The 27,938-nt window shown below is 49.1% G+C and overlaps 1 protein-coding gene and 1 long non-coding RNA gene across 5 annotated transcripts; one reads left to right on the forward strand and one right to left on the reverse strand.

The window, feature by feature from the left end:
- Positions 1–662: 662 nt before the first annotated feature.
- Positions 663–4,442, forward strand: LOC128930108 (uncharacterized). Its single transcript, XR_008477740.2, has 3 exons — positions 663–784; positions 2,271–2,338; positions 4,308–4,442. It is a non-coding gene; the product is annotated as an uncharacterized LOC128930108 (long non-coding RNA).
- A 5,186-nt stretch (positions 4,443–9,628) lies between these two features.
- Positions 9,629–27,936, reverse strand: ITGA10 (integrin subunit alpha 10). Of its 4 annotated transcripts, none has more exons than XM_078355460.1 (30): positions 27,863–27,936; positions 25,794–25,905; positions 25,485–25,594; positions 25,180–25,271; positions 24,830–24,944; positions 23,397–23,524; positions 22,774–22,922; positions 20,920–21,070; positions 20,564–20,729; positions 20,356–20,429; positions 19,989–20,133; positions 19,678–19,826; positions 19,297–19,440; positions 18,951–19,151; positions 18,038–18,168; positions 17,151–17,317; positions 16,914–17,056; positions 16,418–16,531; positions 16,128–16,213; positions 15,827–15,968; positions 15,565–15,657; positions 15,306–15,382; positions 15,072–15,161; positions 14,591–14,675; positions 14,271–14,384; positions 13,931–14,011; positions 13,587–13,700; positions 12,197–12,292; positions 11,794–11,907; positions 9,629–11,499 (listed from the first exon to the last, which is right to left on the reverse strand). In XM_078355460.1, exons 1-30 carry the CDS (start codon positions 27,912–27,914, stop codon positions 11,434–11,436), a joined length of 3,501 nt encoding a protein of 1,166 aa, XP_078211586.1. In that variant the 5' UTR covers positions 27,915–27,936; the 3' UTR covers positions 9,629–11,433. The 4 variants fall into 4 exon arrangements, with proteins under 4 accessions (XP_078211586.1, XP_035135349.3, XP_035135348.3 ...); XM_035279458.3 differs by having other exon boundaries at positions 18,951–19,154; XM_035279457.3 differs by having other exon boundaries at positions 16,128–16,531.
- Between the last annotated feature and the right edge of the window lie 2 nt (positions 27,937–27,938).

Here is a 27,938-nt window from a genome sequence, read left to right on the forward strand (position 1 = left end):
CCACCCAAAGCCCCGCCCAGCCCCGCCCCTCGGAGCTCTGCCGCTGGAGGTGGGCGTGTCCCGGCCTCTACCGTGGGCTTCGGTGTCACGGACAGTCGCACTCGCTTTTAGTCACTGGCGAAGTTTCCTCTGCCCGCCCGCCAACTCCCACCGCCCGCCCCGCCTCTATTCCCCGGCCAGAAACCCAAGCACAAAAGAGTATTTGAAGAGAGCAGCTCGGAAACGGGAGATTGCAGTGCCAGGCCGAGAACTGAGCAGGGGTAACGCACCGCCCACGGTATAACCTGGGGGACAAAACCTAAGGAAAGAGGATCAGGCTCAATTTTCTTTTTTCTTTCTTTTTTTCTGAGACAGAGTCTCACTCTGTCGCTCTGTCGGCCAGGCTGGAGTGCGTGGCGCTATCACAGCTCACATAACCTCCAACTCGTGGGCTCAAAGGATCCTCTCATCCCAGCCTCCCGAGTAGCTGGGACTACAGGCATGCGCCACCACGCCTGGCTAATTTTTTTTTTTAAGAGCTGGAGTCTCGCTATGTGCCCAGTCTGATCCTGAACTCCAGACCTCGAGGGATTCTCTTCACCTTAGCCTCCGAAGCGCTGAGATTATAGGCATGAGGCATCACTGTCCCTGACCTAGGCTAATTTTTTTTTTTTTTTTTTATAGATGGAGTCTCTCTCTGCTGCCAGGCTGGAGTGCAGTGGCGCGATCTCAGCTCACTGCAACCTCTGCCTCCCGGGTTCAAGAGATTCTGCTGCCTCAGCCTCCCGAGTAGCTGGGACTACAGGTGCGCACCACCACACCCAGCTAATTTTTTGTGTTGTATCTTTAGTAGAGACGAGGTTTCACCATACTGGCCCGGATGGTCTCGATCTCTTGACTTCGTGATCCACCCGCCTCCGCCTCCCAAAGTGCTGGGATTACAGCACTTCTGAATTCGAAAAGAGCGGAGAGCAAAGAGGAGAGCATTTTTAATTTTAAACCACCCCTGCCGCCTCCGTATAGAAACAAAAAATAACCAAACGAAAAACTGTCTTCACTGTTTCCACTGCCCTTGAACTTCAGGCTCTTGATAATTCTTGAAGTCGCAGCCAACCGGTTTTCCTGTCTCTCTTTTCTCCTCTCTCTGCTGGAGAGAGCCCACTAAAATTCATATGAAAACCCACAGGATAAAGCCCAAAGCTCTTAAGCGATTTACAAGGCTCTTCAGGATTCATCCACTCCATCCACTCGTTTTCAGTCTCATCTCATTACTTTCACACAAAAAGCCTCTCAAGCTGTTTCTTTGTGTTTTTATTTTATTTTCTGAAATAGAGTCTTACTCTGTCACCTCGACTTAAGTGCAGTGGCGCGATCTCGGCTCACTGCAGCGGCGCGATCTCGGCTCACTGCAGCCTCTGCTTTCCCAGTTCAAGCAATTCTGCCTCAGCCTCCCCCGAGTGCCTGGGATTACAGATGTTAGCCATCATGCCCAGCTAATTTTTGTATTTTTAGTAGAGATGGGGTTTCGCCCTGCTGGCCAGACTGGTCTTAAACTCCTGACCTTAAGTGATCCACCCACCTTGGCCTCCCGAAAGTGCTGGGATTACAGGCGTGAGACACTGTGCCAGGGTTGTTTTTTTGTTTTGAGACAGGGTCTCGCTGTCACCCAGGCTGGAGTGTGATAGCATGATCCTGGCTCACTGCAGCAGCCTTGACTTCTCAGGCTCAACGTATCCTCCCACTTCAGCCTCCTGAATAGCTGGGTCTACAGGTGCACATCACCATGCCCAGCTAATTTTTGTATATTTGGTAGAGACAGGGTTTCACCATGTTGCTCAGGCTGGTCTTGAACTCCTGGCCTCAAGTGATTATCCTCACCTCAACTCCCAGAACACCAGGCCTCAAACTGTACTAATTTACAATTCCCTTTGGAGCAGGTGATTAATCCTCCCAAGAATGCCTCCTATCACATTTGACCCCTGTGGAGGAAAAGCTAAATATTAAATTTGAACTCAATTGAATGTGGACACAGTGAAGTCCCAGAACAGGTTGTGTGAGCCCCTCGAGGCGTTCATCCAGCGCTGTTTTGGAGAAATCTCGATTTCAATCTATTCCTATATGTTAGTTATTGAAAAACAATAGACAATTGCAACAACGAGTTGACCTTTTTGTGTCCCTGGAGCCCAGTTGAGAAGGGCTCTCATGACTGGGCGTCATGCCAATCAACTCGTTACAAAAAGACCTAGGTCCTAGACTTCGCACAAGCTTCATGAGACCGCTCATCTCTGCAGGGATGAGTGGCTGATGCCAGAGCCCCAGCTGTTGCTTCCCAGTCTGCTGGTGAATCCTTCAGGGTCTGGTGAGTGTAAATATCTTTTCCCTTCTCCTCTTCCCATTGCAGTTTGCTTATTATATCAATCTATTATATTTTTTGCTTATTATATAATTTACTTATATTAACTTGCTTATAATATCTGTATTGCCTGACCCAAAGCCAGGCCTATGTCTTGACTGCTCAGGTTCAAAGCTATCAGCCTATTGCTGGAAAAAGCAGCTGTTCGAGTGGCCTGGTCAGGGTAAAAGCAAAGACCTAGTCAGCCGGGGCTTGGAGCAGGTTAAAAAAAAACCCAGCTCCTATTGCAGGGATGGGAAATTAGCCGTAGTAAAATTCAAGGACATGCGCAAACTGTCAAATTCCTTGGCCTCCTATGGAATGCAGGGAAATAGTCCATTTTACCAAAGGCTAAAGCTAAAATACTAGAATTTGCAACCCCTACCACTAAGGAGGCCCAGAAGTTTACTGCCTTGTTTGGATTCTGGAGACATTATATTCCCCACTGTGGTAACATTTTAGTACCTCTGTGTGCAGTCACTAGAAAACGCTGTGACTTTCACTGGGGAGAGAAAGAGAGCATGGATTATTTTTTTTTTTTAAGATGTGGTTTCACCATGATGGCCAGGCTGGTCTTGAACTCCTGACCTCAGGTGATCCACCCACCTCAGCCTCCCGAAGTCCTAGGATTACAGGCGTGAGCCGAGAGCATGGCTTTTGAACAAGTTCAACAAGCAGCGCAACTGGCTCCAGATCTATGGCCTACGTGGGATGGGCCAGAACTGCAAGTAACTGGCCTAGATCAACATGCTAATTGGAGCTTCAGGCAGAAACAAGATGGGAAGAGAGTATCTTTGGAGTTTGAACCCGGAAGCTGCCAGAGGCCAGCAAAGCTTATACATACCCCTTTCAAAAATCAACTGTTAGCTTGCTATTGGGCTTTGCTGGAAATGGAGCACCTGTGCTGCAACCATGATGGCTATGATTATGACTTGGGTCATGAGTTCCCCCAAACTCACCAGTTCTGATGAAGAAAGCAGTGGGAGCAACCAGCTGGCTGAATTGGTAGCCATCCTCCAAGCTATTCAGGAGGAGGCCACGGGGATTTGTCACTTGTATACCAACTCTTGGTCACTAGCACACGGTCTTCCTACCTGTGTGCCCCAATGGTGATGAAACACATGGTTAATTTGGGAAGAAAGAGGTCTGGGGAGGCTGGGCACGGTGGCTCACGCTTATAATCCCAGCACTTTGGGAGACCGAGGCGGGTGGATCACGAGGTCAAGAGATCGAGACCATCCTGGTCAACAAGGTGAAATCCCGTCTCTACAAAAAGTAAAAAAGTCAGCTGGGCATGGTGGTGCGTGCCTGTAGTCCCAGCTACTCGGGAGGCTGAGGCAGGAGAATTGCCTGAACCCAGGAGGCGGAGGTTGTGGTGAGCAGAGATCGCACCATTGCACTCCAGCCTGGGTAACAACAGCGAAACTTCATCTCAAAAAAACAAAACAAAACAAAAAAAGCCAAAATCAAATGCACTCAACTGCAAACTTGAATGCAGATGAACGGATTACAACATGTTCAAGCCTTGCAATGAGAGGCATTATTCGTATGGCGGTATAATTGATCGTGATTGCCGGGGAGAGTTAAAGGTCATTTCACACAAAACTGCTCCAGATTCTTTTGCTACAAAACCCCTCCAGATTCTTTTGCTATAAAACCGCAGATGCGGGTTGCTCAATTGTTAGTGGTACCTTGTCAACGACTAAACCCTGAGGAAATTTCTGCCCCACTGGAAATAACCTAGAGAATTGGAGAATTAGGGTCCACTGGAGTGGGCAACTTAAATCCTGGAGCCAAAATATGGGTACAATGTCCATCAGATCCCGCCCTTAAGGCTGGTGAACTGGTAGCTATGGGAGCAGAAAATAAAGGCATAGTACAATTTCCTAAAGATGAAAAAATAATGTCATGGTCCCCTTCATTTTTGTTATTTCAGAGAATAACCTGTCTGCTAGTAATCAGTACCCGCGTCATCATGTCTGAGGCTGAGAGTGAGTTCATCATCTGGGTAGCCACCAGTGCAACAGAAGCCAGATGCAGTCAGCGCTTTCTACGGGTCGAGTTGCCAGAGGTCACCAGGAATGGGCTACTTTGGAGAACTGGCCCTACTAACATTGCTGAATGGATATGCTGATATCAGTGGGGGTGGGATAATAACATTTGTAATACAACCTAGACCTCTTTGAATCAAACCAAACAGTCTATTTTGCCCAAGCCCAAATGAGACACAGCACCTTTGTTTTTTTTGTTTGTTCGTTTTTGAGATGGAGTTTTGCTCTTGTTGCCCAGGCTGGAGTGCAGTGGCACACTCTTGGCTCACTACAACCTCCGCCTCCCAGGTTCAAACCATTCTCCTGCCTCAGCCTCCTGAGTAGCGGGATTACAGGCACGCACCACCATGCCCTGCTAATTTTGTATTTTTAGTAGAGATGGGGTTTTGCCATGTTGGACAGGCTGGTTTCAAACTGCTGACCTCAAGTGATCCACCCACCCTGGCCTCCCAAAGTGTTGGGATTACAGGAGCCAGCGACCACGCCTGGCCCACAGCACCTTTGTTACTTAAATTACACATTACAGCAATACAATTATAGAACTCTTCCTGTTCCCTGGGGGGGCTCTCTGGGTATGCAGATCCTACGGGTGGCGATACCTGCCATCTCTTGGACAGGGAGATGCACCTGGGGGTGCCATTAATTCCATTTGCCATCCGGGATAATATTCCCCTCCCCAGTAATGTAGATGCCTGCAAACATCGCTGCTTACAAATGCGCCGGCCTCCCCGGTGGTGGTACTCTATCATAGTATTCTCCGCTTCTGCTGGTACAATCCTGCTTCAGCAACAAATTATAATATTAAGCTTACATGTAGAAAAAGCTCTTAATGATAGTAGCACTGGACTTATGTTGTCATCAGAAGAATTTGCTCAGCTGCGTACGGTGCACATTCGAATGGCATTAGATATGCTTATCGCAGCCCAAGGAGGGGTTTGCGCCTTACTGCATACTGAATGTTGTGTAAATATCCCTGACAATTCTCACAATATTACAGTCCTTGCCCAAGACATGCAAAAACAAGCAAAAGTTGAAATCCAACCATCAGGGCCCCATCATGGACTGGCTATCCAGCTCCATTGGTGTTGGCCATGGTGGGTGTGGTTTTTATTAATTGTGCATTTAATTCTCCTGTGCTACCCTGTATTTGTAATCTATATCAACTGTGCCTTCCCCATGTATCTGTAAGGGTATTTTCCTACAATTGAGTATCAAATTGAGGCTGAATGTGGAGGAAAATTTAAAAATTTGCCGGGCACGGTGGCTCACGCCTATAATCCCAGCACTTTGGGAGGCCGAGGCGGCTGGATCACGAGGTCAAGAGATTGAGACCATCCTGGTCAACATGGTGAAACCCCGTCTCTACTAAAAATACAAAAATTAGCTGGGCATGGTGGCGCGTGCCTGTAATCCCAGCTACTCAGGAGGCTGAGGCAGGAGAATTGCTTGAACCGAGGAGGCGGAGGTTGCAGTGAGCCGAGATTGCGCCATTGCACTCCAGCCTGGGCAACAAGAGTGAAACTGTGACTCAAAAAAAAAAAAAAAAAAAAGAAAAAAAAATTTAAATATTAAATTTGAACTCAGTTGAACATGGACACAAACAATGGTCACCAAGTCCCAGAACAGGTTGTGTGAGCCCCTCGAGGCGTTCGTCCAGCACTGCTTTGGAGAAATCTCCATTTCAATCTATTCCTATATATTAGTTATTGAAACACAATAGACAATCGCAACAACATGTTGACCTTTTGGTGTTCCTTTAGCCCAGCTGAGAAGGGCTGTCATGACTGGGCCTCATGCCAATCAACTCGTTGCAGAAAAAGCTAGGCTCCCACAGCATGCTGAAGCTTCCTGAGCCCTCTCCTGGTCTGTGCAGAGTGGCGGACTCTGGAGCCCCAACTGTTGCTTCCCAGGCTGGTTGTGGATCCTCCAGAGCCTGGTGAGTGTAAAAAACAACATATATATATATATATATATATATATATATTTCCCTTCTCCCCTTCCCATTGCAGTTTTCTTGTTATCTCAATCTGTTTGTTATATCATTTGCGTATAATATAATCTGTTTATATCAATGTGCTTATATTAATTTGATTATATCATTTGCTTATTATGTCTGCATGGCCCTTTACATGGGATAAAGCTTGTTTACCCTTAAATGTATCAGGTATCGTGTGTGTATGTCTTTTCTTCTCCCCTTGTGCATTTCCTGCACGGAACAACCCCCAAGCCAAATTTCTTTTTTCTGTAAAGTTCTCCCTTACAACCCTGCCACACCCCCCAACAAAGTGTGCCTCTTGTACGACATTGATAGTACTTGTTGATATATAGCAACAATTTTGCAGTTGTCTTTTTTTCTCTTTGAGATGGTCTCTCAGGGACAATTCTCCAAAGAGTGCAGTGGTGTGATCTCGGCCCACTGTACCCTCTGCTTCCTGGGCTCAAGCCATCCTCCCACCTCAGCCTCCCAAGCAGATGGGACTACAGGTGCTTGCCACCATGCCCAGCTAATTGTTTTTGTATTTCTGGTAAAGATGGGGTTTCAGCATGCTGTTCGGGCTGGTCTCAAACTCCTGAACTGAAGTGATTCGCCTCCCAAAGTGTGAGCCACTGCATGTGGCCTGTATTTGCCCCGATTTGTTTACGTGTTTGCTTCTGCTGCTAGACAGGACTCTTTGATGATAGGAGTTGTGTCTTATATCACTGCCATTGCCAAGCACATACTACGTGCTTGATATCTGATGAATAAATAAATGAAGAAGCAAAGGAGCAACAAGGAGAGGAAGGAACAATTCAGTTGCTTTTTTTTTTTTGAGACAGAGTTTCACTCTTGTTACCCAGGCTGGAGTGCAATGGCGCGATCTCGGCTCACCGAAACCTCCGCTTCCTGGGTTCGGGCAATTCTCCTGCCTCAGCCTCCTGAGTAGCTGGGATTACAGGTACGTGCCACCGTGCCCAGATAAATTTTGTATTTTTAGTAGAGACGGGGTTTCACCATGTTGACCAGGATGGTCTCGATCTCTTGACCTCGTGATCCACCCGCCTCGGCCTCCCAAAGTGCTGGGATTACAGGCGTGAGCCACCACACCCAGCCATCACAGTTCCTTCTTAAACTAATACTATTTCAAAGAATGGGGTGACAAGACTGGGGTTAGAGAATGCCCTACTCTGGAGCTGAGGATGGATAGGAGGGGAATCTCAAGGTGGAAAAATATATTAAAAGTATTCTCTTAAGCATACGGATAAAAAAAATCACATGAGGGTGGGCACAGTGGCTCACACCTATAATCCCAGCATGTTGAGAGGCCGAGACGGGAGGATCGCTTAAGGCCAGGAGTTGGAGACCATCCTAGGCAACATAGTGAGACCCCCCTTCTAAAAAAATTTTACATATATATACGTATATATGTGTAAGAATTAGATGAACCAGTCCTCAAGGAAGCCCACCTCCATGTGGGGACTGACTGAGGGTAAAGAGGAGAGGGAAGTCTGCCACCATAATATGGTCACAGTCCCAGCCCTAGAAAGTGTACTCTGTAAAGGCTGATCAAGTTACAGCCTGTATGAAGTGCACTGAGGGTCACAATGGACCCTTTCCTGCCACAAAACAACTTAGCAGGTTGACACAGAATGGTGTTTGTGCCAAATAGGTCAGACAGGCACAGTTCTCAAGGTTAGGCAACAGGGCAGAGACTTGGTCTCTAGAAGGCTATTGCCTAAGCGCACGTTTCCTCAGGATACTAGGAGAACTCTGGGTGTCTCAAGAGGAGTCTAGACGATACCTGCTTAAAGAAATCAAATAGATTCGATCTCTACCATTAGAAACTTAAATTCTTCAGCTAATTATCACCTTAGAGGGCTCGAACAGCTTATTTCAAAAGGGATGAAGCAGGCCGGAGGCAGTTGCTCACACCTGTAATCCCAGAACTTTGGGAGGCCAAGGCAGGCAGATCACGTGAGGTCAGGAGTTCAAGATCAGCCTGGTCAACATGGTGAAACCCTGTCTCTGCTAAAAATCCAAAAATTAGGTGGACATGGTGGGGCACACCTGTAGTCCCAGCTACTCAGGAGGCTGAGGCAGGAGAATCACTTGAACCCGGGAGGTGGAGGGTGCAGTAAACTGAGATTGTGCCACCATATTCCAGGCTGGGCAAGAGTGAGACTCCATCTCAAAACAAAAAGTGGGCAGGGGTGGGGGGATGAGGCACAGGACAATATTTGCTGGACGAGACAGTAGCACATGGAAGAAACACATCTTCAGGGTCTGGGAGATGGGTCAGAGAGTAGGAACACCACCGGGTGCTCCAATGTACTTGCTCCCTTAATCCTCACAAGGCATGACAAGGTAGATTATTTGATGACAAACTAGTTTTATAATAATAGTTACCATTTACTGAGCATTGACTACATGCTCACTTTTCTTGGATTTTCTCGCTTTGTCTTCATGACCCTAATAGGTTTATTTTTTTATTTTTTATTTTTTTTGAGACAGAGTTTCACTCTTGTTGCCCAGGCTGGAGTGCAATGGCGCAATCTCGGCTCAACGAAACCTCCGCCTCCTGGGTTCAGGCAATTCTCCTGCCTCAGCCTCCCGAGTAGCTGGGATTACAGGCACGTACCACCATGCCCAGCTAATTTTTTGTATTTTTAGTAGAGACGGGGTTTCACCATGGTGACCAGGATGGTCTCGATCTCTTGACCTCGTGATCCACTTGACTCGGCCTCACAAAGTGTTGGGATTACAGGCGTGACCCACCGTGCCTGGCCCCGCTAATAGGTTTAAAGATGCGAAAGCCAAGACTTAGAGAAGTGAAGTCTGTCTGAGGTCAAATGGACTTTTTCAGTTGCATAGCCTAGATTGAAACCCAAATCTGCCTTCACTGTCAACCACTGTAATACACAGCCTTTTCTTATTATCTGAGCCCCAAGGAAGTTAGGACTTGCTGAAGGCCATATAGCTAATAAATGGCAGGTGGGATTTCAATCTAGGCCTCTGCACTTCCCAGACCTTTACACTCTCTGGTCACTTAAGTAGCTGATAATTACAAGATGCTAGAACACATCTCCCGTGGGAGAGTCACGAAAAACATTTAAAATACCTCATAACTTTGTCTTCCAGGGACTCTGTAAAGTTCCAGGCAAAACAAGTATCGACCTCTCACCATTCCTGAGCAGTCTATATCCCAGGGAACATAAATAGAGCCAAAAGTCATTTGACACTGAATTTTATTTGTTCTGACCATCTGATATACTGTCCACCCTGCTGGGAAACAGAGACAATGCCCATGAGGGTGGGCCTCTGCAGAAGGACAGGACAAGGCAAAATAAACACTGCGGTCAGGCCTCAGAACAGCCTGGGAGGACAGGTTCTGTGGCTGCTAGTCAACCACCCAATCAAGTCTTCTCAGCTCTACATGAGGGCTGATTCTTCAACAGGCTCTCAGAGCTGCACTCTGGAAACTAATGACACACTTCGATATCTCAAGTCTTGATTACAAAGGAATACATTACCCAGTTGTCTATGATAATCCAACTGCCTTTCCTGGCCATGACCCAAATATGGAGTGGGTTGGGGAGGGGTCAGAGATAGAAATTAACTGGGGGATTTCTGGTAAATATGAAGCAAGGGCTGGAAAACTGATTCCACCAGAGAAACCCTGTAAAATATGATCGGCGTTCTGGGGTTGCCCCAGAAACATTTTCCTAGGAGTTACATGTATTATATGACCAGTGCTGAGCAAGTAAGGTCTTCCTCCCCAGAGCCCCATCCCACGCACACAGGCTTCTTAATGCAGACCCCACATGTTTACATCCCATGGGGCTGCTGCTTCTCAAAGCTGGTAAAGTGAAAGCATTTCCCACCGTAAAGCAGCAGTACTCTCTTTTCTGCTTTTTTTTTTCAATTGTACTTTAGGTTCTGGGGTACATGTGCAGATCATGCACGATTGTTGCATAGGTACATACATGGCAAGGTGGTTTGCTGCCTGCATCCCCCCATCACGTGTATCTGGTATTTCTCCCCACGTTACCCCTCCCCCCCCACCTGCTGTCCCTCCCCTAGCCCCCCTCCCTGTGTCCACGTGTTCTAATTGTTCAACACCTGCCTATGAGTCTTTCTGCTTTCTAAGCAGGCCCCAAGGAGGACTCACGAGTGAGTAAGACTTGAGAGAAACAGAGAAAATACTGCCTAGGTACCTGGTCCTCTCTGCTATTCCAGCTCCAGCCACCTGAGGGCTCTTGGCTTCAGAAAATCAGGCACCAGGCTCTGGCTTTGCTCCCAGAAAACGCTTGGAGTCAGAAAGCCTATGCCCAGCGAGCCTGGGGCAGCTCTGTTTCCCCAACACCTGAGGGCGGGCAAGTGCGCTGCAGCTCTCAGGTTTCAGGGGGGATGGCAGTTGCCCGTCTAAAGGCTTCTCTGTTCCTTGGAGTTGTACAAAATGTCTCTTGCGGCTTTTCCTCCTCCCTCCTTTTTCCTGTTGACTCTCCCCATGCGGCTCTATGAATCACCAGAGTCCACAGGAAACCGGCAGATGTTGACTTTACTTCTTTCAAGCCAACGTCAGCTCCCTCCTGTGGAGCGGGGAACCGGCAGGAAGGTGAGATGGTGGAAGCATCCAGAAAGATAACCCTCATCCTTTCCAAACCGTGAGGGAACATAAAGAGGGACTCTGAAAGGAGTCAGGGACCTAGACAGAAAAATGACTGATTCCTGGGGATGGGGATAAAAGGACTCCAAACGAAGGCCCCAGTGCTGGCTCTGGAACCAGGGTCGTTAGGAGGAGGGAAGCAGAGGGTGGGAGCATGGCTGGTTTTGGTGCCAGCTCTGCTTGTCTGAGGTAAAGCTTCACCGCTAACCAGCAGCATCCCTAGGACTCAAAAGTCAACTCAGGCTGCTGGTCTGGGGAAATAGTTCAGAGGCGGCTTCTTGTCCCATCGGAGCCCCCAAACCTCTGCTTTTATGCAAGTCTCTTGAAGAAGCTGCCAGGGAGGACTTTCCAGAGCCTTATTCTGCATTCATTGCTCTGACTTCTCTTCTCTTTTTTCTTCCTCGGGGATTTTCTTACGGGCAAAGAAGCCAAGCTGTAGAGGAAAAGATAAGAGTCGTCATCAAATGCCTAGGCTGGGAACCTTGCCAACAGCGCTCAGACTTATCTGAGGTCTTCACTTTTGTTCTCTTCCAAAAATGGAATTTAAATTTAGTTTATTTGGCTTAGTTTAATTTAACCACCATTTGTGGGGTCCATTGAAGGAGATCTGGGCATGACATCCACAGTCTGCTTAGTGGCCCAGCACAAATTCTGTTCTCTGCTATAATCAAGGATCTCTCGACACATGGGTACCATGCTCCCCACTCCCCACTAAAGCAGTGCTTACCTTCCATAGACAGAAGACGAGGAGAGCAAGCAGGAGCAACCCTCCCAGGACGCTGCCTATGAGGATCCACAGGGAGATGAGGAGAGGCTGGGTCTGAACCACCTCCAGGAGGCTCTGAATGGGGACAAGAATGGTTTTCTACATGCACCCCGTAACCCAGCTAGTCTCACCCCACATTATAGCAAAGCCAGCCCGCAAATAGAATAAATGACCTCCTTCTACTTAAAGGAAAGAAACTGAGGCAGGCATGGAGCAGTGGAACACTAGGACCCTAATTTATCACTTCTTACTCAACAACTGCTGCCTGATGGAGACACCTGCCTTCTAGAAAAGCCCACGGTGCCCCTACCCCATACCCATCATCATTATTTTCACAGCTCTCAAACTGGGTCTCCAGCCCCACCTCACTCCAGCGGGAAGCTTCAGTTAGCTGTAGGACACTGCCCTGCTCAGTTCCCAGCTGGAAGGTGCTGACCACCATTAAGGACTTGAACTTGGCCTGTGGAACAAGCGATGGGAAGACATTTAAAGTGAGCCATCGTCAGGTGATGTCGTTCTCTAGAATCTCAAGAGCAAAGTTGAGGCGAAAAGGCACAATTCCCAGGGCTCTCAAGACAGGAGAAAAGGTTGGAGACCAATGAGAATAGAGAAGGGTAATAGATGGAAAACCCCTGGTTACATCAGCTGCTGCTGTTTGTTTTCTGAGGACAGTCAATACCTGTGCTGCTTACTTTACCTGAAATGCATTCTACTCCTCTTTCCTTTGGCTGGTCTCTACCCTTCCTTCAGATGGAAGTTTAGATGTCATCCCCTCTGGGATTTAGGGAAATCCTGGTGTTTACTTGTCTTTCACCCCTGAACTATAAGATCCTCCAGGTTAAAGGCAGGCTGTGCCTTACTAACCTTTGTGTCTTCCGTCCCTAGTAGATAGCACAGGGCCAAGTGTGCAGTGGTTTCCTAATAAATCTTTGTTGAAAGCATGACTAGATTAATGAAAAAATGATACCAAAGAAGGACAAACAGACTTGGAGACGGGTGGTTTATTGGACTTGATTTCCCTAAAACACACGACGACATCCCAGGGGTCTCGTGTTATTCAAGGTAGATATGGGAAAGCAACACATCAACCCTCATGCCAAGCAGCCATCGTAAGTAAGATGCCATTTCCCTGCTCAGGAACTCGCACTGACTCCTTCCTCACTGCCTGTCATATTGAGCTCAGTCTCTCGCGGGCTTCAGAGGCCTTTCATAATCCAGATCCCTCTCACCTATGCAACCTCACTTCCCACCACTTCCCAATACAAACCCTGCATGTTCTATCAATTATTCACTCATTTGGCAAAAATATATTAAGCACCTCCAGTGAGTTAGGCATGGGGCTAAATGTCGGGGATGTTCTCCTCAGTGTCAACCTAATACAGGACCTTTGACATGGCAGGCACTTGACTGATTACTAACTGATTAAATGTAGGTTTCCTGTAAATGTCCATACAGCACTAAGGAATGGTAAGTGGAGGAAAATACAAGGATAATAACTAGCTTCCATTGAGCATTCACTGTATGTCCAGCTCATTATTCATTTGTTCTTTATAACAACCACATGAAGTCAGTATTACTTCCCATTTTAGCGATTAGGAAAAAGAGGGTAAGAGAGATGAAGTAACTTGCTCTTGGTCAAATAGCTAGTAAGAAGCAAATGCGAAACTTGAACATGGATCTGTCCACCTCCAAAACCTATGCTAAAGTTCCAGATAAGAGCGGAAGCGGGGAGCAGTTGAAAAGGAAAGGCTTACTCTTCGGAAAAATTCATTGTGAACCAGCCTCAACAGTCCAACAGAGACCTCAGTCCCCTTTGCCAGCGGCCCAAGGTGGCACCTCACCACCTGACACTGAGTATTGCTCCCGTTCTAACAGAAGAAAGAGACAGATCAGGACTCTGGGGTGGAAAGATCCCCTTCCCCCACCTCCAGTTCACACAACCTTGTCCCAAGGCACCTGACTCCATTTTCATTCCTACTGCAGACCAGGACCCTGGGGTGGAAAGAGCCCTTCGTCCCCACTCCAGTTCCCACCCCCTTGCCCCAAGGCACCCGACTCCACTTGCATTCCCACTTTGGACACCCCTTGTGACTCCTACCAGTCTGTTTGTGTGTTGAAGCTCCTCTGGATGCACAGGGGGGCCTGGAGGCTCAGTCAGGTTTTGCACTGTGCAGCTTGCCTGGAGGAAGACCCTCCTGATGGGCTGAGGCTAGCCACTCAATGCTGAGCGGGAACATGTCCACACTCTTGTAGTTCTTCCCCTTATAATTCCCTTTTTTCCCTCCCAAATAAGCCACATATGTAAAAAGAAAGCCCACCCAGAGAGCGGAGCCCCAAGAGCAGTGGCCCAACAGATAGGGAGCCGGTGTGGTGTCCAGCTTCAGGGAGTCCACCAACTCAAGGTGGCAGGATTCCACGCACTCCTCAAGCAGACTCACATTGTTAGTGATGACTTGAGACAGTGACAGGAAGTAATTGCCCCCGTGGGCCACAGCTGGAAGGAGGGCTGAGATGATGAGGCCGCTGACCACATAGCAGCCTAGATTCCGAACCTAAGAGGAAGGTTGGGAACAGGAAGAAGTGGGAGGCAGAAGGCCCTTCCTCATCTGTTCCCGTTCACCCCAGATACCATTAAAACCCAAGAGAGAAAAATAAAAATAATAATAATAAAAAACCCAAGAGAGACTCTTCCCATCCTTTTCCCACAGCCGTTGTTCCCCCACCTACCCCTCATGCCAAGACCCCTCCAGCTTCTCACCTTGAGAGTGGTTTTGAATTCTGGGCCAGGACCCACTGGGAGGGTCCCATACGGGTAAACCTCGTAGCGGTGCAGGGTAGACTCACTGTGTGAACACCAAGTCAGGAAGTGCATGGTCACAGCCATGACACAGATACAGGGGCACGTGATCAGCACACAGACATGGATTCAGAGGAGGCAGGGCCAGCACATGGATAAAGAGAAAGACAGAAGCAGAACATGACACAGACAATGCAAGCTTGTGGCTACATCCTATATCCCCCATCCCAGCTCTAGTGCCCAAGGCCTGGCAAAACCCTACCCCTAGGAAAGTAAGATGCTTAAAAGGGAAGGTTCAGCATGAACAGGACTGAGGGCAAAAAGACTGAGCAGCCACAAGGGCTTGGGTTTCTGGAAACGCTGAGGCACATGGAGGGGAGGGAAGAAGCATAAGGGTATGAGTCTGAGGTCAGAACTGGTCCCACCTAGAAGCTGGGCGTACCTAGAGAACAGGAGCTGAGGCTCATATTGGACATAGGCTGAGGTCTGAGCTGTGTTGTCTTGAAGGGTCATATTTCTCTCCAGGCTGTCACTGTAGGGTCAGGGAGGAGAGGCTCACATCTCAACCCCTCCTCAGAAGACACCCTTCTCTGCTAATGGAGGAATCAATGCTGTTCCTCCCTACCCCTCAAGACTCAGCAGGAGAGGGCTAGAAGAAAGTTCTCTTCATTCTCACCTGCTGGCAGTCAGCTTCATGAAGATCTGGCTCAGGAGAGAGGAGCAGCTAAACTCAAACTCTAGCAGAAAGGTCACCTAGGGGCAGGGGACATGGGGTAATGGTAGAGTCTTCCTCATGGAACAACTACAGAGGATCGGGAACCTTTGTGTGCCTCCTTCCCTGAAGTCCCAGGACCCTCAAATCCCAGCCCCTGCTCTCCTAGAGCCCCCCTAGACTCTAGCTCTCCTAGAATCTAGGAGGCTAGACCCCAACTCACCTTGGCTCCAGTCTGGAAGACAGGATGCCCCACACTGCAGAGCCGGGCGTGAGCAGAAGGGGCCGCACATTCCACCTTTATTGTGCTGTCCCTCTGAGGGCAGGGGAATGAAGATGAAGCTGGAGCTGGGGCTGCAACTGCTGTCCTACCCACAGCCTCTAAACACTGAGTTGCTCTAAAATGCCTCACAGCTGAGGCCAATACCCCAATCTTCTTTCTCCTCCTTTCTTTCCTTCTCCCACACCCCCTCCTCCAAGGGCACCTGAGGAGTGAGACTGGCCAGGTGGAGGTTTCCAGAGAAGATGAGACTCAGGCTAGTATTGTAAGCATTTTCCTTCCTGTTCTCCAGAATTGAGGATACCAGCACTTTCCTCCGGCCACCTCGAACCACAAATGGGGCCTTCCTGGGAGTGGTGAATGAGGGAGAGACGAGGAGTTGAAGGAGCAGAGTGCTAGAAGTCTCAGATCATGGGCAAGAAACAACCCCCTACCCCCAGCTCCCTTCGAGTCCCTTCCAGTCTGTCTCAGGTCACCCTGGTTTGCCCAGCACATGTCCATCCAACCTGGAGCCTCTGATGTCCATATGCATTTGAAGCACCAGGTCTGTGACACATTCATTGTCAGGGCCACAGTCCTTTGAGAAGGGGACCTGGAAGAAAGGGAAGGGGCTAAGGGCTGAGAGGAAAGCAAGGGGGAAAGGAATAGAATGGGGGGAAAGTGAAAAGACAAACGTGGGTATATTTTGGTTAGAGGAGCCCAGGTCAGATTTCACCATGATCTCATGTCCTCTCCCTCCCTTTCCTCTTGAAGGAGGGGGTGTTGGGACCAGGAGGCAGGGCATGGCACTGCTGACCAGCTTTTGTATGGAGGTGGGTGAGCCCTCATCCAGCACAGGCCCTGGCTTTGTGGTGTTGTCCAAGGCAAAGGTCACAGTCAAGGCCACTGGCCTGAGGTAATCTGATGTATCCTGAAGGAAAAGAGCCACAAAGCCGAAGAAATGTGCTAATTGTCGTGATCACTTATGAAGCATTTCTGTGTGCTGAGCACCGTCCTAAGAGCGTATCTGTATCACCAGGTTGAATTTTAATACGACACCTATGATACAGTTACTGTTATTATCACATCATCACCCCTTTGCAGACAGGAAGACTGAGGTTTGGACTTGCCAGAATTCACAGGTGGTAAGCGGCAGAGCTAGATTCAAGCCCAGAACAGCCCCGACTCAAGTCTGAATCATGTCCTTTTCCTGGCTTTGGCTTCCTTGCTGATCCAGCTGAAACTCCTCTTCTGACCCAGCCTTCCCCTCATGCTCAGGCCCTGATGCAAAGCAGTTCCTGCCCTCCCCTTACCAGCACATGGAAGAGCAGCTGCTCACAGGTGACATTCCCCACACTGAGCCGGAGCCTCTGAGCCGACAGCCTCTGGCCAGAGCCATCGAATGCTGCACGTGCCCCAGCCGTCCATTCATCCAGTGACGCTGTGAACCGCACATCTGAATGAAGGAGTGAGAGTGAGGGTGGAAAGAGGTCCAGTGAGGAAGCAGGCAAGGGGTTGAGAGCTGCCTGTGATGCCCTTTTGCCACTCACAGAAGCGGCGATCCCAGCGACCGGGAGTGCGGGAGGTCACTTGGAAGCAAAGGGCTGCAGTCACGCAGACTGCCTCCTGGCCTCGCCGCCTGCAGTCCCGCTGAACCACACTGATGGCCTCTGGGGTCACCTCCAGCGATGGGGCCAGGTGGACAATGGGTCGGGAGCTGGGAACAGTGTGGAAAAGAAATTCTAGCAGTAGGAGATAAGCCCTCTGAGAAGTGCAAGCCCTGTGTTTGCTTCCCCATCATCAAAAGAAAGGAGGAGGAGCTGGAAGCACACGTCACCCACCCCCAAATCCTCGGACAGAAGTGAGATAATAGATTCATGTCACTAGTTGGTTGTTTTTTTTTGGCGGGGGGGAGATGGAGTCTCACTCTGTGACTCAAGCTGGAGTGCAGTGGGGCGATCTCAGCTCACTACAACCTCCGCCTCCTGGGTTCAAGTGATTCTCCTGCCTCAGCCCCTCGAGTAGCTGGGATTACAGGCACCCACCACCAGGCCCAGCTAATTTTTTGTATTTTTAGTAGAGATGGGGTTTCACCATGTTGACCAGGCTGGTCTTGAACTCCTGGCCTCAAATGATCCTCCTACCTCGGCCTCCCAAAGTGCTGGGATTACAGTGTGAGCCACTGCACATGGCTCTAGATTCACTTCAATAAGTATTTATATGCTAGGCACTGTGTTAAAGCCAGTATATGGATTATCTCATTTAATCCTCACAATGAACCAATAAGGTAGGTACTATTATTGTCATTTTATAAAGTAGGAATGGAGGCAAGGAGTCAGTTGACGAACAAACCCCAATCTCAATCTGTGACTTTAAGGCCCTTGACTTTAACATACATGCTACGCTGTCCACTGTTACCTGAGCGGGGACCCCTCACCTGAGCAGGATGGCTGCCCCCTGGGCACCCACAGCCACATCAACCAGATCATCTCCATCCAGATCTAGCCGGCCATCCACACTTCGGCCGAAGTAGCTGAGGGCGTGTGGCATGGAGGCAGCAGCAATCCTCTGAGGAAGAGAGAGGAGACTGAGGCAGGGACTCATACACCTGGTCTCGAAAGCCTCCTGCCTCGAGCTTTCACTCTCTCTCTCCCTCTCTTCCTTTCATTTTTCCCTTCCCTCCCCTCCACTCCCCTCCCCTTCCCCTCCCCTTCCCCTTCCCCTCCCCTTCCCCTTCCCCTCCCCTTCCCCTCCCCATCCCCTCCCCTTCCCCATCCCCTCCCCTCCCCTTTCCTTTCCTTTCTCTTTTCTCCTTTCAATTCCTTTGCTTTTTTTGAGACTGAGTTTCATCCTTGTTGCCCAGGTTGGAGTGCAACGGGATGATCTCGGCTCACTGCAACCTCCACCTCCCAGGTTCAAGTGATTCTCCTGCCTCAGCCTCCAGAGTAGCTGGGATTACAGGCATGCACCACCACACCTGGCTAGTTTTTTGTATTTTCAGTAAAGACGGGGTTTCTTCATGTTGACCAGGCTGATCTTGAACTCCTGACCTCAGGTGATCTGCCCACCTCGGCCTCCCAAAGTGCTGGGATTACAGGCATGAGCCACCGCACTTGGCCATGCCTTGCTCTTTATAATCCTCCTATCAGGCATGGGAGTAAGAGAAACTTGCCTGTGTTCAGGAGTTCTTGATTCAGCAATCTGTATCCTACCCCACTGCCTTATGTTTTTGACTAATAAAAGCACTTGTTCTCTTTGGGTCTCAAGCCAAGGGGACTACGGACAAACAGAAAGCATCCCTCCCCTTCCCTTCCTACAACCGTGCCCCGCTCTATTTGGGTACTCCTGACCTGGGCAGGATGAGGCCTGACTCCACTCTGGGTTCCATGGTACAGGTACAGTGCTCCCTGGTGCCCATCTTCCAGAGGTGCCCCCACAGCTACATCAGCAAAACCATCTTGGTTGAGATCGGGAAGAGCGCCCATGGCAAAGCCAAACCGAGCATCCTGGGGGGGTTCTGACTGAAGTGTTCCTTGGAGGGTCAGCAAGGTCTGCTGGTGGGGAAGAGAAGATGGAAGATGCTAATCTGGCAGCCCCAACCTCTCAGCATACCCTCAAATGTGTGCGGCTTTCCTCTTTTTCTCCCTCCACCCCTACAGTGGAAGTCCAGGGTTGGGGGGTCCCGGCAAGTCTTACCTGGCCCACCAGATACACATAAACACGTCCTGTTTCCTTGTTCTGGGGTCCCAGGAACATGGGGGCAGCCACAAGTAAGACGTCAGTTGTTCCATCCCTATCTGTATCCAATGGGCAGAGCTCACTGCCAAAGTATGAACCAATCTGGGGAAGGGTGGGTGATGACGACCCCAGAGAAAACGGAAGGTGACTGTAGACAAGCGGACGCAGTGGGAAGCACTCACCAGCCTGCCTGTCTGCTCCTTACATCCCTGACAGACTCTGCCAACCAGAATTCCACACAGAATTTGCAGGCCTCTCTCTTACCCACTTCACACTCCTCCCCGACAGCCCGGAGGTCCCTGGGAATCCAAAGGTCCCACCCTTCCTTGGATGCCCTACCTGCTCGCCCTGGAGGCTCTGGGCAACCCTCACAGCCCCATCTTTCTTAAGCTGGAAGGCGATGACTTTTCCTCGATGTCTAAATCGAGGAGCCCCAGAGAGAAAGAGGCGGCGTCCACCCGGCAAAAGCATGGAAGAAACAGAGTAACCTGGAAGTGGGCAAAGTAACAGAGGTAAAGGGAAAGAAGATGGGGTCCAGAGTAGGGGGTTTCCTTAAAGGCATAGCAGGAGATCAATGAGAAACTCACCCCCCCACTAGGGATGCATTTCCTCCCCTACCCTGCAAGTCCTCTGCAACTCCTGCTACTCACCCAGGTAGGCTGCGTGGTTCTGCAGTGCAGGGGGGAACTCGTCTTCCAGAGCCATTCGTGGGGGGAAAAGGCGGTGACCTCCTTCAAGCCATAGCACAGAGCCCCCCCAGTCATAAGCCCCCACCATCCCAAAGAGAATCCCATCCTGCGGGACAGGAGCAGATGGGGTCACAGAGAAGACAGTGGGGAATAAAGAGGAAAAAATGTTCCGGGAGTGAAAAGATCACTGAGGGTCTGCTGGGCTCAGCAGGAAAGGCGTGGGAAGGTCATCATGGAGGCTGGTTAGGGGAGGAATCTGGAGGGCCTGCTGTTGAAGTTATCTGAATCAGAGAATGGGAGAAGTCATGAATGGGTGAATCTGTCCAACCTTTAGCCGGTGAGTGGAGAAACCAATCTGAGACATCTCCAGCCCAAAGGAGCTTTCATTTTCTGCATGGGACCCTTGGTCACGAGAAAATATCGAGACAGTATCAGGGGAAGACAGCTCCCGCTTTGACCTACTGAACTCACTCCAGAGCCCCACCTGCACTCCAAAGCTCCTCCCATCCTATCCATTTCTCCAGTGTAATCCCTACCTTCGAGGCCAAAAATCCGATCTCCTAGCGCATCCACAATGTCAGTCAGAGCAGCCTCATCTGTGACATTGAAGAAGAATCGCTCATCTGGGTCACTGGCAATAGTTCTAATTTCTCTCAGGAAAGAGCTGGGATCTCGCTGCCGCCGGAGGTAGTGACCAAGGACCTGAAAGGTCATGAGATCAGGGAATGAGGCATTAAGAGTTGGTGCAGGGCACAGTCAACTGACACGAAGAGGCTGAAGTCTGGGAAGAGGTTCAGGCCCTTGTTTTCCTCAAGTTCCCAGTCCTTGGACTGTTCACAAGACACTGCCCTCCCCCACCTCCAGCCCTTCCAGATCCAGGGTCAATTCTCACTGCAATCCCATAGCGTGTCACTCTTCCAGCCTCACAGGCCTTTAGTGCTGCAGGAAGCTCCTCTCCATCGTGGGACTCTCCATCGGTGACAACCACCAGCAGCCTGGCAGCCTCGGGTCGGCCCCCATGGGACTGACTGAACCCTTCTGTGCTGAGAAGAGAGAGAAAGGAGTGAGGTGTGATCAGATGTATGCACACACACACACACACACACACGATTTAACATCAGCAGTTCACTAAGGTCAGGCATCTTGCCCTCTAGGTGTGATCAGATGTATGCACACACACACACACACACACACACGATTTAACATCAGCAGTTCACTAAGGTCAGGCATCTTGCCTTCTAGGTGTGATCAGATGTATGCACACACACACACACACACGATTTAACATCAGCAGTTCACTAAGGTCAGGCATCTTGCCTTCTAGGTGTGATCAGATGTATGCACACACACACACACACACACGATTTAACATCAGCAGTTCACTAAGGTCAGGCATCTTGCCTTCTAGGTGTGATCAGATGTATGCACACACACACACACACACACGATTTAACATCAGCAGTTCACTAAGGTCAGGCATCTTGCCTTCTAGGTGTGATCAGATGTATGCAAACACACACACACACACGATTTAACATCAGCAGTTCACTAAGGTCAGGCATCTTGCCTTCTAGGTGTGATCAGATGTATGCACACACACACACACACACACACGATTTAACATCAGCAGTTCACTAAGGTCAGGCATCTTGCCTTCTAGGTGTGATCAGATGTATGCAAACACACACACACACACGATTTAACATCAGCAGTTCACTAAGGTCAGGCATCTTGCCTTCTAGGTGTGATCAGATGTATGCACACACACACACACACACACGATTTAACATCAGCAGTTCACTAAGGTCAGGCATCTTGCCCTCTAGGTGTGATCAGATGTATGCACACACACACCCACACACACACGATTTAACATCAGCAGTTCACTAAGGTCAGGCATCTTGCCTTCTAGGTGTGATCAGATGTATGCACACACACACACACACACGATTTAACATCAGCAGTTCACTAAGGTCAGGCATCTTGCCCTCTAGGTGTGATCAGATGTATGCACACACACACACACACACACGATTTAACATCAGCAGTTCACTAAGGTCAGGCATCTTGCCTTCTAGGTGTGATCATATGTATGCACACACACACACACACACACACACACGATTTAACAGCAGTTCACTAAGGTCAGGCATCTTGCCTTCTAGGCCATTTCCTGAGCATCTAAGATGGAAACGGGAGTGTAGTGACAGCTCGAATGTTTGAATGTCATAGAACGTACAGAGTAGCTTATCAATGCAAATAAGTACAACATTCATACACTCAGATTCATTCAACAAATATTGCACTTGAGAGGACAGATATTAAGGAAATACAGAACAGAAGAGAATGCTCCGGGCAGGGACGCCTCCCAGAGATGAGTTGTTTTGTTTCGTTTCAGTTTTACCACTGCACCCCTAGAGATGAGTTTTGGATCCTGTTTGGAACACGGGCTGGGACATCAGTAGTGGAGAACCTGAGGGCCAGGATCATTGTTGGAGTGGAGGGATAGAAAGAGAATTCTGTCTGTGAAAGATGGAGAGACACAGACATAGACACTTTGCAGAAATGCAGTGAGAGGGAGTGCGATGACAACTTACTTAGCCTTCCTCTGGGCCCCATTCGCGTACATACAAAAAGATAAGCATGCAAGACACCTTGGGACATACACACTGCACTCCACACGCGCCCTAACTCTTCTAAGCCTTCATTGCTCTAGCCTCCCACAGCCCTCTTCCCAGTGCCTCACCAGGCCACCATTATGGCTTGGGCAGTCTTAGTTTCTCGTCCCTCCCGCCGACTGAGGTTCTTCGCTGCGCTCACCACTTCTTCCTTGGTTCGGAAATCTCCCAGGGACCACTCATGTACAGGGCTCTCCCCATACTGTACCAGTCCCACCTGGGAATAAAGTGCGTTCAAATGCAACGGTGTATATGGGATGGGGGGAGAGGAGGAAGAAGAAAGTATGTAAGAGAGTAGAGATGAACACCTGGGTACTACTGAAGATACCACCAGCATTCATCTCCTCTCTGTCTCTCCCCTCCCAAGCCCTCCATATTATTGCCTTTTGCTCTTTCTCTAAGAGATGAGGTCTCACACTTTCACCCAGGCGGGAGTGCAGCTGTGTGATCGCAGCTCACTGTAGCCTCAAACTTATGGGCTCAAGTGATCTCTTGCCTCAGCCTCCCAAGTAGTTGGGCTGCAGGTACATGCCACCATGCCTGGCTAATTTTTTTTCATATTTTTAGAGATGAGGTCTCACTATACTGCCCAGGCTAGTCTTGAATGCCTGGCCTCAAGGGACCCTCCCACCTCTACCTCTTGAGTAGCTGGCCCAAGCAACTGCGCCCAGCTCATATTGCCTTCTCTTACCTGTATCTGTTCCGGGTCAATAAACAGTTTCCCTACCAGTCTTCGTAGGAAGGTCTGAACTTCAGACCAGGGGTAGATGCTGTTGGAGCCATCCAAGACGATGACCACATCCATGTACGTTGGGCAGCCTAGAAGGAAGGACATGGTGATGGAAACACAGAGGTAGAAGACACTGAGCTGGGGCGACAAGGGAAAGAGGCCACAGGGGGACACATTCAACTTAGACAATTATAAGGCACTTCTTACATGCAGAGAAGGTAGTGTGCCAAGCTCTGTGTAAGCATAGAAATGAACAAAAGATTACTTTAGTAATTTTTAGTAATTGTATGTAAGTATATATATATATAAATATATATACGTGTGTGCATATATGTATATATAGGTATATAAACACACACATATACACATTTATATACATAAATATAAATTATACATAAAATGTTCAAAAAACAAGAAGGAATTAATGCTAGGGAGGAACACAGCATGACTTTGTACTGTGAGGGAATGAATGAAAGCGGATTGGTTCTGATGGGGAATGGAACACGGTAGCAACTAAGAAGATAATGAAGACTGAAAATGTTTAAGGAGAACAGAATATAGGGAAAAGCATTTGGGTAGAGAACATTTTGTCTGTTTTTGAGACAGAGTCTCACTCTGTCGCCCAGGCCGGAGTGCAGTGCCATAATCGTGGCTCACTGCAGCCTTGACCCCTGGGCTCAAGTGATCCTCCCTCCTGAGTAGCTGGGACTGCAGGCATTTACCACCATGCCCTGCTAGTTTTTTAATTTTTTATTTTTGTAGAGATGGGGGTCTCTCTATGTTGCCCAGGCTGGTCTCAAACTCCAGACCTCAAGCAGTACTCCTGCCTTGGCCTCTCAAAATGTTGGGATTACGGGCATGAGCTGCTGCACCAGGATAGATCATGGACTCCTGATAAGGAGTCTGAATTATTATTATTATTATTATTATTACTGAGACAGAGTCTCACTTACTCTGTCACCCAGGCTAGAGTGCAGTGGTATGATCTCCGCTTACTGCAACCTCCACCTCCTGGGTTGAAGTGAGATTCTCCTGCCTCAGCTTCCTGAGTAGCTGGCATGTACCGCCATGCCCAGCTAATTTTTTTTTGGTTTTGTTTTTTGTAGGGATGGGGTTTCACCATGCTGGCCAGGCTGGTCTCGAACTCCTGACCTCAAGTGATCTGCCCACCTTGGCCTCCCAAAGTACTGGGATTACAGGTGTGAGCCACCACACCTGGCCAGGACTCTGAATTCTAATCTGTTAGGAAACATGGAGCTTCTGCAAGCACATTAGGTAGCAATGAGGCTAGCCATGCGGGCCCTCTGCCAGGCACCATACCCCTTTGCCCCATCTTTTTCCCTCCCAGTATCCCCTTCCAGGAACTAAGTCCTCAGGCCCTTCCTCTGGCTCACGTTGGGCAGTGGGTGCCAGGCTTCCCTGGGGCCGGAATGAAGCATCCACATGGGCACATATCCCAGAACTGAAGACAGAGCTGCCACAAGCACGAGACCAGAGAGGGGCACAGGCCTGGGGATGGGGGAAATAGTTACTCCCAGGCTTGGGAGGGCACCCTCAGAACATGCTCCCAGTCGAAGGAGACATGAAGACCACTCCCTGACATTACCTACCTTGCTTTCTAGGGTTTTTAACTCCTTGACCTCCCGTCCCCCCACCGCTACAGACCACGTTCCCTTACCACACTGCTCTTTTTTCTGCTATGGACCTTCAGAGAGACACTGCAACCACCCTTTCCTTAGCTCACCATGAATCCCCCATCACCATCTGTCTCTAACAGAGACATCCCCAGGTGCATATTCACAGCAGGATGAGATGAATTTCCCAGTTGATAGTCACCTGGTTGGAAGGAGATGGAAGAAAATGAGATCATGGGGTCATAGATAGGGCACTTGAATTCATGTGGTTTTGGAGGAGAATAAGCAGGGATTGGTATTAGATTGGGGACAGGGAGTATGTGAATTTTAGGGGTAAAGAAGCTGAGGTATAAGGGGTTGAAGCTTCTAGGATATCAAGGTCAGGGGTTAGGAGGAGAAGGGTCAGGCATCTTACCTAAGTGGCCCTTGGCACATGGGGCATTGTGGGCCCCCCTTACAGGGCAACGATAAACGTCCCCCCTCCGGTCGCCTGAAGGCCCATCCCAGGGGGCGCCCACCAGCATCCTGGGAGGAGGGTGTGAATATAAGCATAGGGCAAACATGACCTTCGACACAGGCCAAAGGGAAAGAGCATGGAGGGGGCAAGTTTAGAGGCCCAGCCACTTTCAAAAGGCCAGATGAGCCCAGAGTCCCATCTATCTTGCCTCCCCTTTGTGAGCACTACTGCAGTCCCAAGCCCATGGCACTCTGGTTTCTTCCTCACCATCGCTGTCCACCCCCAACGTGTTGTAAGACGCTGTATCCAAATTCCGCTTCCGGCGGCCCCGGGAATAGGCGTGGGTGATGTTCATCCAGGTTAAAGGGGGAGCAGAGACCTGAGGGACCAGGATCACAAGGTTAGCATGAGGTAGTGAATGACTAGAGGCACAGCCAGAGAGAAGCTGTGAGGGAACATCTTAATCTCAATCTGTCTGCCTGCTTTTTCACTCATAAGCTTTTCTGGCCTCTCTGAGAGTCATGTTCTCAGAGCCCCAGGCAAAGATGATCCCCTTCCTGTGTTTGTGTCCAGATGCCTAATCTGTGGCCCTCTGCCACGCTGATGTACAGCTGTATTTCCATTCCCACCCTTGAAATTTCATTCACAGACATGTCTGAAAAGGTCAAGTTACTCTTTTCCACATCGTTCCTCCTACACACTCTCCTCAACAAACTGTGAGGTCAGAAGAGGGAGAGGGCCTCTCTGCAGCCCCAGAACAACCATTGCTTCCAATTCTCCCCAAATGAAAGGAAGCTAAGGAGCACTGCATGTCCGGCTCCTCCTTCTCTCTTCTGACTTCCAGTGTCACTGTCACACTCTCACTGTCTTTCTCCAACGTCTAGGTCCCTGGTTGGCCTTGGAAATCTCAGTAGTAATTAACTGGGTGGGGCCACCCGCCTGCCCACACACATAGTTTGCCATCCATCCTTGCCAAGGGTCCTGTCACCCTGATGTTTCCCACAACCTGCTTCCTTTTTAACTCATCTGCTCTCCCAGTTACCTCCACAGTTTCGTCAGCCTTCAGCCCACTCTAAAGGTGCCCCTTCCCTTTTGACCTCAATGCCTTTAAAATCAGAGCTGGTATTTTAGGAAACAATGATTACAGGGCACTGCCAAGGGAAAATTCCAGGCCTCTTGTCCTTCCCATGGTTCTTTCCCCAACTATGTCTTGCTCTGTACTTCTAAGCAACCCCCTCTCAGGCTACCCCTCACCCCCACCTCCCACACCATTACCAATGGCTATAGCTGTATCCCAAACCATGCTCATTTGCAGAAGGGTGTTTTATATGTGAGCAGTTTTGCATCCAAAAAAAACTGGCCGGGCTATATGACCAGAAACTACAGCTTATTGGTTAGATGAACCCAGAGTTCTGACCACACAGTTATGCTTCTGGCCCCAGGGACCACCAAGGGTAAGGAGAAGTTAGGGAGGGGATAATAGGAATCAGACTAGCCACGTGGAAGGTCACAACTCATTTATTTTTCATCTTCTTGCTCCTACAGGGCTTAGGATGAAAATTTTATATATTTAGATACAAATCTTGGCCAGGCATGGTGGCTCATGCCTGTAATCCCAGCACTTCAGGCGGCTGAGACGGGTGGACTGCTTGAGTCCAGGAGTTAAAGACCAGCCTGGCCAACATGGCAAAACTCTGTCTCTACAAAAAACAAAAAATTAGCCAGGCATAGTGGTACATGCCTATAGTCCCAGCTATTCGGGAGGCTAAGGTGGGAGGATCACCTCAGCCTGGGAGGTTGAGGCTAGAGTGAGTTATAATCATGCCACTGTACTCCAGCTTGGGTGACAGAGTAAGACCCTGTCTCAAAATAACAACAACAAAAACTGGGCATGGTGGCATGCACCTCGTAGTCCCCACTACCAAGCCACTGCGTTCCAGCCTAGGCAACAAAGTCAGACCCTCTCTTTAAAAAAAAAGAATAATAATAATAATTATTATTAGATACAAATCTTACATAAAGTCCTAGGCAGCTTTAGCCCCTGCCAGTCCTAATGTTGAAACTTTCCATACTGTAGGCGCTCAATAAAAATTTGTACCAATATTGATACAAATCTTACATAAGGTCCTAGGCAGCTTTAGCCCCTGCCAGTCCCAATATTGAAACAGTCATATGTGAGGAAATAAAAATGCACAAGCACACAGATACACACATAAGAAACACAGGACCAGTGTTTGCTTCCTAACCTAAATTCCAAAGAATTTCAATCGTCCCAATTCCAAACAATCTATATATCTTCCATTCCCACCAGAAACCAAGAAGTTAACCTCCCTCACCTGTCAGGAGCATCAGGGGCAAGAACAGGTGAGTGACGAGGGGGAGCTCCATGCCTGATCGTTTTGTCCAGTATGA

The sequence above is a fragment of the Callithrix jacchus genome, chromosome 18, assembly GCF_049354715.1.
Source record: "Callithrix jacchus isolate 240 chromosome 18, calJac240_pri, whole genome shotgun sequence".
NCBI classification, from domain to species: domain Eukaryota; kingdom Metazoa; phylum Chordata; class Mammalia; order Primates; family Cebidae; genus Callithrix; species Callithrix jacchus.